Source organism: Neoarthrinium moseri, assembly GCF_022829205.1.
Source record: "Neoarthrinium moseri strain CBS 164.80 chromosome Unknown scaffold60_Wmoseri_CBS_16480, whole genome shotgun sequence".
NCBI lineage: Eukaryota > Fungi > Ascomycota > Sordariomycetes > Amphisphaeriales > Apiosporaceae > Neoarthrinium > Neoarthrinium moseri.
The window spans coordinates 1-13946 of record NW_026055174.1 but is presented as its reverse complement, the minus strand read 5'-3'; the positions used below and the strand labels follow the sequence as shown (position 1 = coordinate 13946).

The 13946-nt window shown below is 54.7% G+C and overlaps 3 protein-coding genes across 3 annotated transcripts; 1 reads left to right on the top strand and 2 right to left on the bottom strand.

The window, feature by feature from the left end:
• Positions 1-3087: 3087 nt before the first annotated feature.
• Positions 3088-6231, top strand: JN550_010860 (uncharacterized protein; the record flags this gene model as incomplete). The annotated part of the gene is made up of 2 exons (XM_049309161.1): positions 3088-4651; positions 4703-6231. 2 exons carry the CDS (start codon positions 3088-3090, stop codon positions 6229-6231), a joined length of 3093 nt encoding a protein of 1030 aa, XP_049167100.1.
• A 1105-nt stretch (positions 6232-7336) lies between these two features.
• On the bottom strand, positions 7337-8149 carry JN550_010859 (uncharacterized protein; the record flags this gene model as incomplete). The annotated part of the gene is made up of 1 exon (XM_049309160.1): positions 7337-8149. The coding sequence occupies one exon, from the start codon at positions 8147-8149 to the stop codon at positions 7337-7339; it is 813 nt and encodes a 270-aa protein (XP_049167099.1).
• Positions 8150-9321: 1172 nt separating this feature from the next.
• JN550_010858 (uncharacterized protein) lies at positions 9322-11021 on the bottom strand (the record flags this gene model as incomplete). The annotated part of the gene is made up of 2 exons (XM_049309159.1): positions 9322-10751; positions 10835-11021. The coding sequence occupies 2 exons, from the start codon at positions 11019-11021 to the stop codon at positions 9322-9324; spliced, it is 1617 nt and encodes a 538-aa protein (XP_049167098.1).
• Between the last annotated feature and the right edge of the window lie 2925 nt (positions 11022-13946).

The following is a 13946-nucleotide window of genomic DNA, read 5'->3' as shown; positions in this document are numbered from 1 at the left end:
ATGGTCGGTGAAGGGGGCGCCCCCTCACATCCGCTAATATTCAAGCTTAATCCCGATATTCAAGTCCAGGCTGTTCGGCCCTTGGGGTTCGGGCACAATGCAGTCAAGACAGGACATCAGGAATAAATAGAGAAGAGGGCTTCGTCTGCCAAGCGCCAGGGCTCACCAGGCTATCCAGTCTTCATCTCGTTCGACTTGAGTCGCTAGCAATCTATTGGCCCGCGTGGTCGATGCTTAATGTGCTACTTAATAGTAGGTAGTACGCACTCATAGTTAATTGCCTCAAGCACATGCTGCCACGAGGTCAAGGATTGCCAGGGCCAAGCAGCTGGAGCCAACGGGCCAGGGCCACCCATTTCCGTGGAGACTGTAAGATGTTCATGTACCACATTCAAAGTTTTCGCACTCTCGTCTCGGAGAACGACCTGATAATGATGGATGATAGTGATTTGCTCATGATGGCACCAGAATTGGGTCCACGAACCATTCGCTATGCGGCGGTTATGCCAGCACTCTCTCCCCGTTCCTTGTAGCGACAACAATGGGCGTCACTGTGCGATAATGTACATGTGAAGAGCAATCATGATGTACGTACATAGTACACAATTAGGGACAAGGCAAGCATGGTTCCCCCGACCCCCGGTGATGGAGCGAGGATCGTCAGTAGCTATCACTGATGGTGCGACAACCGCTCCGAGATCAGCAACCTCCACCCGCGTTGCACATTGCTTGAGCGCCCGCCTTAATGCCGTTGTCTGGGCTGGCCACAGGATTGTCCAATTTGGCAAAAGCAATCAAAGACGCAAAACGCGTTGATGATATATGATGTCGTCACATCCCTCGATGGCAGGGGCTAAAGCGCGCCTAATGGGTATGCTCCTGGTGCTGACATGCAGAAAGCTGTTAATTATAGCGCACTCGTGCTACAATCATCAAGTGCTGTGTCTGGGGAGGGCGAGGCGGAGCAGCACCGCTTCATCCACGACATGCCAAATACAGCGACCCAGTCTTCCTCAACTAAACCAATATCAAAAATATCTCGACTCTGTTCGATCGAGGCTTATTAACAATCTCAACTTGAACCTCGACCTCCAAGCCATATGCGACTCTTTCAGCCTTGTGAGAACCCTCGCAGGTTTCACCGGATCGTCGCGGACACAACCTGGCAAGAGGCCTCTGAACCACTGATGTATCATTGCAGAGTATAATCAAGAGAAGCGGTGGCAGGTGTGCCTCTGGTATCGTCATCTATCCGGGCCGAGCTCGTTACGTTGACAGGTCCTGCCTGTATATCGCGAGACCTTTCTGCGAGCAGTAGCGACCGAGGCAAACAGAGAAAGTTGTCGATGGGGATCTCCTAGTTGTCGAGTTGCCTCTGCGCGCGTAGCACTCGGGATCCAACCCCTGACAACAGCAGCGATGTCATGCTCGAATCAGGAAATTCTCCTTCCTGGTACGCACTTCCTGAGAGGGCGTTTCGAGTTCAGTTTGCTTCTTTGATGATGGTGATGGATGATGGTGAGTCAAGTCCTAGGCGAAACGTCTGCAGCTCGATGTACCATGGCCCGATGCGTGTCCGAGAGTCAAGAAGTAGGATGCGACTCCAACAAGTGCCAAACTCACTAGTGACGAGCAAGACGATGGTATGGCGGTCGATACGAAAGATTGTACGGAACGCCAGGAGTTCTGCATGCGGCGGCGACTGGGTGCGCGGTACCACAGGCCAAGTATTCAGTACTTGACTGGGAAATATGCGGTTATATCATCAACCCTACGACCAGGATTCTCGGGAACATACCACGACCACCTGGCCAGGGCCGGTTTGCGATGTATGGACAATCATGATCAGGGCACCTCGGATGCCCCCATGGACTACTGAAGAGGCATAGTCAAGGGACTAATGAGCTGTGCGACAGCATCGTGGCCAGAGAGGGACCTTGTCCGTATCTGAGTAGTATGTATGTACCATAGTATATGGACACAAGGCCAATCTAGGTGGTTGCAACCAGCGATGCAAAGCCAAGGTACCCAGGTAGGCATCCTTTCGGGTGTAGTTTGGAGGTCTGCCAGCGTCATGTTGAGGCAGTGATAACAGCCTAGAATGAGCATACACGTCGGTTGGTAGGTATGTAGGGTAGATATGGCGGTGGGTATGTGCACGTTTCCGGGGTTTTATAGCAACGTTGCGTATTCCCACATTTATTTACCACTTACCTTGGACGTACGGTTGGACTGTCGCAGTTGATTGAGTTCGGCACCCGTACCAACAAGGCATTCCTTGGCCAAGGACGGTTTTGGCACGTGCGTTTGTTATCGGACAATAACAAGACAAGACAGGCCTGCACGACAGCCTCGTGGCACCCGTTGGCTGAGGAAGGGGGAAAAAAAAACCGTCTTCCCCCGCCTGTTTGTTTTCGCTCACCGCCTAGACCTTAGGCAAACCCGGGCTGGCAAAATCCCAAGACCCTAGTTAGTGAGCCCAGCCAAGGTCAAGGTGGGGTGACAAAAATGCCAAAGTTGGGCTGCTCGCTGGCCGCCGGCTGTGACTGTGACGTGTTGACGACTGTGCTCCCACTGTTGACTCTGCCTTGTGCATTCCCGGTGCAGACCTCTCACTCACAGGCCTAGCCGTCCCGATCGCCGTCGCTTTCCTCCGTCCGAAACTTGCGAGAGAGAGAGGAAGGCAGAGAAAAAGGGAGAGAGAAACACACATATCTGCCATCCGAATACCGTAGCTGCCCCTCCAGCAACCAAGACCGCCCCGCGTACCGTAGACGACCACGGCACCGCACATCACACCAGGCCACACCGCGCGATACATACATACAAGCATACAAAACGTACAAACATACACACACATACACACACACACACACGTCGCAGAACGGAATCCCGGGTCGCCCACTGACTGCCCAAGCACAAGCAGACACGATCTACGGACGACCCTCTCCCCGTGGACAGCTCAAGCATGCTGCATGCACCCTGCCGAGGGCTGCCGAGAGTATAGCCAGCGTCTGACCACACCGACGACATCACCCACTTCTCCACCGGGAGCCGCGGGGCTGCCGCCGCGAGACCGAGCCCAACATGGACTCCCAGATCGAGAAGGCCATCGAGATCGTATGGAACCCATCCGGTGACCAGTCTCTCAAGTCTCAGGCTTACAACTTCCTCAACCAAGTTCGCTCCGACCCCCAGGCCTGGCATGTCTGCGTCAGTCTCTTCACCAGGACCCCGCGCCCCTCCGAGATCGTGCGCCATGTCTGCCTCGAGATCCTCAGCAACATTGTGCACACCCAGCTCTTGGACGGCCAGAGCCTCGTCTACCTGAGGGACGCCCTGCTTGCCTACGTGAGGGAGACCTACGCCACCAACGACCCCGACCTGGTCGACTCGTCCAACCTGCAGAACAAGCTTACCCAGACCCTGACGTACCTCTTTGTTGCCCTGTACGAACAGGCCTGGGCCTCCTTCTTTGACGATTTCCTGGCCCTCACCGTCCTGCCTGGCAGCTCGAGCCGCAACAACACCATCGGCGTCATCCTGTACATGCGCCTCCTGAGCAATGTTCACGATGAAATCGCTGACCAGATGGTCATGCGCCAGGGCAACGATGTTAAGGTCCACACCGGCCTGAAGGACCTGGTCAGGGCACGAGATGTTGGCAAGATCGCCCAGTCCTGGCAGGACCTCCTTGCCGAGTACTCCCACCAGAACGACCTTATCGCAGAGACGACCTTGAAGGTCATCGGGAAATGGGTGAGCTGGACCGACATCTCTCTGATCATCAACGATGCCATGATGAGCCTCATTTTCCCTCTGATTGGCCGCGCCAGCCCTGATGGTGGAGATGACAAGGTTCGGGACGCTGCAGTCGATGCCTTCACCGAGATCGTGGGCAAAAAGATGCGCCCCGCTGACAAGACCAACATGATCTCGTTTCTGAACCTCCGCGACATCATTTCTCAGCTCATCGCCAGCCCCCCGCTGAACGAGTACAAGGGCACCACTCGCTATGATACAGACCTCGGTGAGGCCGTTGCCAAGCTGGTCAACACCGTTGTGGCCGATCTCATCCGCGTGCTCGAGGATAAGACCACCGACGACGAGACGCGGACAAAGGCCAACCAGCAACTGCAGGACTTCCTCCCCCTGCTCCTCCGCTTCTTTTCGGACGAGTTTGATGAGATCTGCTCCACTGTGATCCCATCGCTGACGGATATCTTGACCTACTTCCGGAAGCTGCCCCAACTGCCCGGGCCGTTTGCCGAACTGCTCCCCCCTATTCTGAACGCCATCATCATGAAGATGAGATATGATGAAACATCATCCTGGGGCCACGAAGACGAGCAAACGGACGAGGCCGAGTTCCAGGAGCTCAGGAAACGCTTGCAGCTTCTGCAGAAGAGCGTGGCAGCCGTCGATCAGAACCTCTACATCGAAGTTCTCAGCAACCTCGTCGCCAACACGTTCCAGCGGCTAGACGAACACGGCTCGCAGATGGACTGGAGGGACTTGGATGTGGCCCTGCATGAGATGTACCTTTTTGGCGAGTTGGCCATGCCTTCCCAAGGCATGAGCTCCAAGAACCAGCCCCCGACCTCCGCTTCTGAGAGGCTCATGGCTTTGATGACCAAAATGGTGCAATCAGGTATGTTGGGCCGAGGAAATGGCAGATCCCACAAGACTAACGATGCACCAGGCGTGGCTACCTTCCCTCACCCGGCCATCATTCTCCAGTACATGGAAATCTGCGTCCGTTATTGCAGCTTCTTCGAGACGGACAACAACTCGTCGCTTATAGCACAAGTGCTCGAGCACTTTGTCCGCTTTGTTCACCATGATCATGTCCGCATACGCAGCCGCTCATGGTATCTGTTCCACCGGTTCGTGAAGCATCTTCGGGCTCATGTCGGCAATGTCGCGGAAACCATCATCCACTCTATCGGCGATTTGCTTCCGATCAAAGCTGAGGTCCCAGGCGACGATGCTGACGACGACATGTCATCCGATCAAACCGACAACTCGGCCGACGCCCTCTTCACGAGCCAGTTGTATCTGTTCGAGGCCATTGGCTGCATCTCGTCGACCTCCAGTACGCCGCCGGACAAGCAAGCACTGTACGCGCGATCTGTTATGGACCCATTGTTCACGGATATGGAGCAGCACCTTCCGCGTGCGAAGGCCGGAGACGCGCAGGCAATCCTCCAGATTCACCACATCATTATGGCGTTGGGCACCTTGGCACACGGGTTTTCGGACTGGACTCCTGGCTCGCAATCCGCGAAGCAGCGTCCCCCACCCGAGAAAGTCTTGTCTGACGAGTTTGCACGGGCCGCGGAGGCTATACTGATCGCTCTAGGCCAGCTGAACGGTTCTCCTGACATTCGTGCCGCCAGCAGGTCTGCGTTCTCTCGACTGCTGGGAGTACTCGGGGCGGCAGTCTTGCCACAGCTACCACAGTGGATCGAGGGTCTCCTATCACAAGGCTCTTCGAAGGATGAGATGGCCATGTTTCTACGTCTCTTGGATCAGGTAGTCTACGGTTTCAAGGCAGAAATCTACGATGTTCTGAACCTTCTGTTGACTCCTCTGCTACAGCGAGTCTTTGGCGGCTTGTCTGAGCCCATGGACGGCACTGATGACGAGATCCAACTTGCCGAACTGCGACGCGAATATCTGAGTTTCCTTGGCGCTATTCTCAGTAATGACCTGGGCGGCGTGCTTGTCTCCGAGGCCAACCAGGGCTTCTTCGACTCCCTGATCAGTTCCATTCTGAACTTGGCGAGGGATATAAGTTCCGGAAACCTGGCAGCGAGCCGCCTCGCTTTCGGGCTCCTTGCGAAAATGGCAGCTGTCTGGGGAGGCCCGGATGTCGCGAACATAGCAGCATCTCCTTCTGCACCTTCGGGGTCGCCGTCGCCAGCCATCCCCGGGTTTGACCAATTCCTGCTCGATCGGTTCCATTCCTTGTGCTGGGAGGTCATGCGGGACCCGCAGTTCAGACCGGCGCAAGATGCTCAAACTAAGCAGGTGTTGACGGAAATCGCCGGCTTGGAGCAGGCCATCTACCTCAAAACCGGCGAAGTCTTCATCCAACACCTGCAATCTTCCCTCTTCCCGGGGTTGGGCATTGACGGAAACGACTTCCTCAGGCCCATGACTACTTCAACCGATAGGAAGACTTTCTCCAGGTATCTGCAGGAGCTGCAAAAATCGTTCAGACAATAGACAAAAGGGAATAGCCATGACCATTCACGCCAGAGTTTTCAGGATGGCATGCAGTGGCATTCCTAGCATATGCATACACAAGGAGTTCGGTGAACTATACCAATTCTAACTAGCTGGCGGAATCTAGATTTCTTGATTGGCTGATGCCGAAACCTTTCTTTCTTGTGACCATGGTACAATTCCTCAAAATTTCCTTGTGTCTGATGTGGTATCCTATTGTGATGTTCACTTGCTTTACCTGCTCGTTTGTAAAACATTTAACAAAAAGAAGTGGGCGTCAAACGCTTGTAATAAGTGAATACTTCATCCCCATACGGTCTGAGCGTGTCCCTGGGCATTATTTCCAATACCGTATCGGAAGCATCAAGGTGCGAATGTGTGGTGACGATATAAGGGGCGTTTAAATGAGATAGCCTCATTGACGTCTAACATGTGCTATCGACCAGAAGTAGCGGGAGCTGCCATTTCACAAATCCCTAGCAGCTAACATGCCCCATCTAGTAAGCTTGAGCTCCGACGAAGACAAGGTTCAGGGACGCTGGAAGCCCTGTTGGTCGCAGGCTGCTTTTCCCCGATCATCCTAAACAAGTCTATGATATACGGGAACCTTCAAATATTCGATTGTCGGGTAGGTCGGACCTTTGTGCGGACATGCCTTGTTTTGTAAGTCCCTGCACACACGCGAGCTGCCTGGCAGTCATGGGGGATTCCTGGCGCCTGTCGTTTCCAATATCTCGCCTGGGTTGCATCTCGTACCCAACGCAAGCATATTCTGCTGCATGATGATTATCGTCGATCCTGGGTCAGGCTTCCTGCCTCGGGGTATTCTCAGATGCGCCTCCGCGGTGAGCCCTATCCTTGACTTCGACAGGCGCGGCATGCTCATCGAAGGACGCTTCTTTGCCTGCCTCGGAGGTAGCCAACGAAGCAGTGTGAGTTTTCGGGAAGCTCTTCGGTCGGGCAGCGAATCCGACGCTTCCCGCAGCTTGAATTGCCCCTCGATTCAAGTGCTGTGCCATTGGTGCAGTCTGTATTGAGAGCACCCGGATAGGGCATGACTCCCAAGCCGCCAATAGTTGGTTCGCCGTAACCGTCTGGCTGCATGTTATAGCTCCGTAGGAACTTGCCATATTGCTCTCAGGCGGAGCTCGAGGGATCTTTGTACCTCCCGGCCTCTCGCGTCGATGCGCGCCGCCTCGTGCTGTGTCAACTGAGACGAACTTTCCCTTTGCATACGTTGCCTCTCTTCCCTCCCCGCTTCATATCCAGTACTATAGCCTTCTATGAATCCGTTCAGGTATCCCGGAATACGCTCAGCCGCAGGCGGGTGATCGATACTGACGCTACAGTCCGTGGTGTACCCATGTGCAGTCCCAACCTTCCATCCATTCCAGAAGGCCTCACGTCTGCCAATCGTAGGGTTCCAGGGCGTCTGATCCTCGGGGGCAACCCCGGAGTATTCACTCATACGTTGGAAGTCGGGGTCATGGGGCCAGTATTCCTGCACCATGATCCCCTCGGCGGGGCTCGTCCGTGGTAGGTGTCTGCTGGAGAATCGTGGCTGTCCAAGGATCTGGATTAAGCCTTGCACTAACTCGTTGTTTTCCTCGGTACGAACTGAAGGGGATGTGGCCTGGCTCAAGCTGAGTCGTGGTGGGGCGAGTGATGATATGGGGAACGGGTTTTGGAGACCCAGTATGAAGTCGTGTTCTTCCATATCTCGGCACAGCTGCAGTAAATCCACTGGGGTCGGCTGAGCATTATCATATCTATAGGACAAGCCGCGTGACTCGTCGGTCTGCGGTAGTGATGCTTGCCTCTGCACCTCCCTCGGAGCTGACATTTCATCGTTTTGGGCGGCCATATATTCGCTACAAGTTGCCTGTGACTCATTCCGCTTGCTTGGGCCCCATGCCATCGTGTCACGATCTCTATTTGCGAGATTTGGCTGCCGGCTGGGGGGAAGCATGATTAACATGCGTGTCGTCGAATGTTTCCAGGGAGGATGCCGTGGAATTCAAAGTCTGCTGTTGTATGGTGTCAGAACGAGGGCTCGGTTTACAGTGCTTTAGCCTGGCTAGGAAGCACGGGAGCTGTAATTGAAGAGAAGGGTTTGTTGTACCGATGTGGTGATATCCCTATGTGTAGTGCGTGGACTTACATTATGAGGCCCTCCTCAACTACAATGGAAACTCTTGCGACGAGTAGTTCAGACAGATCGAGGTATTCGACGTTTGCTGTCTAGAGCCAAGCTGCAATGTTGGATTTTGTAGGATCCTGGGGCACTAAACAACTCCCAGGCAACCTTGAATATTGACGACTCTAAAGGAAGTACATTATTTCACGGTCCAGGATTGATGACAAATGACGAGGACAATTTCAAAACGACCGAGGAAACGGAAATGGAGATAGTAACCGCCATTTTGAGTGAAATTACAATAAGCGGCAGTATTCTGAGGTAATTTACCGACGGGGTATGGAGAAGTAAACTCTCATGTTTGGGGAAAGTACGTCAACTGCTAATTAGGCTTAAGGACTCTTCAAGAAGACAAGAAGGACCAAGAGGAATCAGAAGGGAATACATTGCTGGCAATGACAACCTTACGCCAGCTGGGTTGCTGACGTTATTGCAAGACTTAAAGCGACAACGCCTCAAGGATACACTTCAAACGAGCCTCTTGCATCATAAAGCAGCTCAAAATCATGTAGGGAGCGATCCCGGAAAGAGGGAGTGAGGAGTATTTTGCAAACAGGGAAAAGAACTGGATACTTAGGGACTGTACTGCACCTAAGCTGAATATCGAGATGGGAGTATCACAAAGCTATAGAGTGAAGTTCACGGAACTACTCCATTCCAGTGTGACCAGAACAGGGGAGTACATCAAGGGTTCTATGGATTACGCGTGCACCTGCCAAACAGTAATTGTATTCAATCAAACTAGTATTCGACAGTGGGTGGTACAGTTCGAAGGCTAGATGTAGCCAACAGAGTATGTATCGCAAGGGCTCAAGGCTTGGACATTCTCAGTACATGTAAGAGTTCCTTGTGGAAACCTAGTAAACTCTGACGAGTCTGATAGGCTAAAACGGTTAATCAACAAAGATCTTGGCCTCAAGCTCTGAGTAGTGTGACAGGAACGAATCGAACAGCTTGATAGCATGCTCCACATCGTACGTGCCTCCGGTCTCACGGATGCTGTGCATGGAAAGTTGAGGGTTGCCCAGATCTAGTGTCCGGACGCCCATCTTGGCTGAAAGCATAGGGCCAATGGTTGACCCGCATGAGGAGTCGTTTCTCACGACAAACAGCTGCAGCGGAACACCCGCACGCTTGGCCGCCTCCTGCAAGAGGACAATCCCGGGGGAGTTGGTGGCGTATCTCTGATTGGCATTGATCTTGATGACGGTTCCCTTGTTCATCTCAGGCTGATGGTTCGCCTCATACTTGCCGGCGTAGTTGGGGTGTACCGAATGAGCCATGTCGGCAGAGACGAGAAAAGATCCCGATGCGGTCTGCTCAAAGGCAGTGGACAGATCGACTTCGGGATCTGCGCTGACGTGCTCCCACGACTTGTTGGAGGCAGAATCACCGTGGCGGTCCCCAGCAACGACGGAAAGGCGACGCACGACAGCTGGCAAGAGATCGGAATTGGCTCCCTGAGCAGAGGTCGAACCAATCTCCTCGTGGTCGAAGCACGCAATGAGGCGAATGGACGTCTCGTCGTCGAGGCTGGTTGATGACACGGACTCGATCAGGCCCATGACGCTGCAGTACGTCATATTCAGGTTGTCAAGACGCGCCGAGTAGATGAATTCCTCGTTCAGGCCGCCGAGGCACGACTTTTGAACATCGTACAGGACCAGCTCAAAATCAACGACATTGTCGACCTCGACGCCAGCATGCTCGGCAATAATCTCGAGGATGTAAGGGTGGTGGCGCTCGGTCATTTCCTTCAACGGCTGGAACGTCTCGTTGGTGGCATCGTCGGCCACTGGGACGTCCTTGGAGCCAGTCCGGTTGAGCTCTGCGGCGACCATGCCGGCAATGGGGAACAGCTCGGTCTCCTTGTTGGGGTCAAAGCTGCTCGAGCGGTCGAGATGGATGGCGAGGGTGGGGATTCGGATGATGGGACGGTCGACCTTGACCAGCTTCTGGACAAAGTTGCCGGCGCCATCCTTGACCAGCACGCGACCGGCAATGCTGAGATCTCTGTCGAACCAGCTGTGCCAGATTCCTCCGCCGTAGGTCTCGACGCCGACCTGAAGGAAGCCAACGTTGCTCTTCTTGCTGACGGGCTTGATGCGGAGACAGGGCGAGTCGGTGTGAGCGCCGACCATGGCAATGGGGTTTCCGGGCCGCCATTTGGCGCCGATGGCAAAGGCTACAATGGTGGAGGCATTTCGTGTCATGTAGTACTTGCCGCCCGGCTTGAGCGAGGAGGACCAGTTGTCGCGCTCCTTGACCTTGGAGAAGCCGGCCTTCTCCAGGCGGGTAATGGCGGCTTGGACAGCATGGTAGGCTGGCGGGCGAGGGAACCAAGTCAGCAGAACGGCCCCAGGGCAAACACAGGCAGGGTAGAAAGCGACGCGGCACGGCACTCACGGGTGGGAGAGGCATTGACGAAGTCGAGAAAATCCAGGGCCGACTTGGGAGGAGCCATGTTGGCGGCGGGCGAGTAGAAGCGCGGGAAGCAGACCGAGGCTCCGAGGGCGGACGGGCGGGGGGACGCGGTGATGATGTGAAGGCTCGAGGTCAGGACCGTCAGTGGGCTGCGGCCTCTGTGTCTCATTGAACGCAGGCTGGTCGCGGGCGGGCAGGAAGGACGTCGTCTGCTCCAGTCGTAGCCGTGGTCGTGGTCGTGGTCGTGGACGTGGTCGCGGACACCGGTTGTCGCATGCCACCACCACCCCTACGAACCCGGTCACACCAAGAGCTCCTGCCCGTCGGAGCTAGGCCGAGGAGGCCTGCGGGGGCGCCAAACCCGATACGGAGGCGGGGATGGCACGTGGAGAACGGCGCCCGGCCTGGCATTCAATACAAAAGCCAAGTTACTGCCATTTCTACTAAACTTATTAGATGCTGCAGCTTCTAGTCGTGCTGCTCTGCTCAACGTTGACGGCAAACGCAGCAGAGCTCAGCACCCCGCGGGCTGATGGCTTGCGCCCTCCCACTGGGTTCCTACATCCGATCTTGCAGGGGCTCGACGTCTCCCCAAGCTCATGATATAGAGCAGTAGCCAACTAATCACCTACACTCTAAGTTGGGGTTGTGGGCATGCATGCACCGCGAGCTTGTTGGTCCGCGGTCGCCTGTCATCTGTTCTTGACCAGCCTTAGGTGCGGCCCGGCACGCCCTCTTTAAGCCTCATGCATGGCGACCACATTGAAGCCCACGGCCCAACCCCTTTCCTCGCCCTACTGCCCAAGCCTACGTGTGCAGCACATGGTCGACATGGAGTCAGCCAACATGCATGCCGTTGACATGACACATTCAGCACGAGTGGCCGACATAGAGTTCAGATAATTGACTTATCAATATCGTCCAACCCGCGAACAAATCTCCTGACCCTGGACCGAGTTATATCGACATCACGATTTCGACGGTTCTTCATGCGGCTCCAATGAACCCTCAGCCGTTTCGTCCAAAGACGCGCAATCTGGTAGCCGAGTGATGTTGTCGGCCGCCCGGCGAGTCTGACTGGCGCAAATCCCATGCCCATCTGGTCTAGCTGCTCCCAATCTGCCGACCCAGCTGGGTGGAAGAGCTAACCAAGCACCAAGTTAGCCAGCCAAGTTAGTTAATGACTACCGGTGGAGATCTAACGTCAAGGTCATTAGCCTCCAACGGGGTTCAGACTACGAGAGAATGTCTCCGAAGGTCTACTAGCGTTTGTATGTAGAACAATACTCGGAGGTTACCATTGGCATAGAAACAAATTCCTGTACACGCTCATGATTCACCCTCTGGTGCAGTCTGGTGCCGATATCAACAATCTTTCCTGTACCCTCCTATGGCGAATTCCGTAGGGCCCTGCCCTGTTATGTACCTAGGTATGCACCGTCGTCGTGTACCCTTGTGCAGCTCATTTTGCCGCCAGCGCGTCCAATCGCTTCCACCCCCTGGGCCGGCGCACGCCAGGGGACAAGGGGGTGGCGGCAGCTCCAGCATCACAACAGAAATGAACACTTCATGAATGTGCATGATCGCAAAGGGACTGACTCAGACGCGGCGAAGATTTTTGGCAGACATGCACTAGCTCGTCGACCGTAGCATCTGGGTTTGGATTCGTGTATTGGAAGAGGGACGAAGTAATTGCTTGGGTTGCTGGAGCCTATTGTCTCCAAGGACAGCCGTTCCGTTGGTGCTGCAAGCCATCCCAAAGGGGGTAGCCGCCGATCACACAATGCCGTTTGTGTCAGAATCTTGATGGCTTTAAGCTGCTGCCACATCGCAACAGCAATGCAGTGCTTCGATGGCATCCACGCCATGACAGCGCTGAACAGACGCATTGTCCAAGGCGTACAGAGGTCAGTCACGTATGGGACTGCGCACATGGAGTGCATTAGAGCACCTGGGCTCAAGACAGGGCGTCCGAGGGTACTTTGTTACCGCGTTGCCCAGACCTAAACTACGTGGTTACCCTCGTACCGCCATTCTGGCGGTGGGAGCGCGGAGATATAGAGGCTAATAAAAAGCTTGTCTCACTTTGCGCGATAGTTGACAAGTTAAGTTAGATATATCTTCGCAGCCAGAGAAGGAGAAAATCATTTCCTGGCATCTGGCACTGGGGCTTCGATGGAGACACGTCCGGGTCGTTGCCAATATTCTTTGCGTCATCCCAAGCAAGTCCATTCATCGTGCTCCTTGCAGCCTCGTCGAGATAACCCCACGACCCAGCTTACCAGAGTAACTAGCCTTCAGACCGGCATGGTGCGAGTGCGAATGGTCCGGTTTTAGCACAGACGAATAGACGGTTGGAAGCTGCAGATAGATCCACACTACCTAGGTACGCAACTCCAAGACTAACTAACTTACTGTAGGTTCTGGCTGATCAGTGGTAGAGGAACCTTGAGGAACCTAGGGACAAGACGGTTGATCAGCAGGGCCGAGCTCCTGACACCCGGACCATGTCTGAAACGATACTTGGGCGAAGCCTGGTTTCCAGAGATGAAGAGAAATTCCATCTGGAGGCGGGTCCTGTCCCCTGGGAACAGCTACCTGGGTGCCCGAATATCTCGTCGCGGTCAGGCTATCTTGAGCAGAGTTCCATTCTCTCTCACTTGTACATAGTAGGGGCCCCGCGCAGAGTGGCCTTGTCGAATGTGCGCTCGCTTATTCTGGTAGGTCGTTGGGCGAAGGCACTTCAGCCACTGCCTTGACTACCCACCTGGGCACTCTATGGATGGGCGCTGTGGAACCCGAAGCGGTTGGCGGAAGCGGCAGGCTAGGCCGAAAACGAATTCCTGAGAGGCACTCGAGCCGGGTAGGCCTGTCGAAGATCGCCCGCCACGTTCACCACGAACATTGTGAGATTATCTCGCGTAGCGTGTGGGCCACTTTGGATTGAAAAATTTAGAGCAGGTAATATAAGAGGACTCACAGTACCCATGGGGATACGAACTATGAGATGCACGGGTGCTCTCATACTGGTTGAAGATACCAGTCGCGCTGGTCGCATTGTGACGAGGCCAGAGGGAGGCCGGGGGGGGGGCGG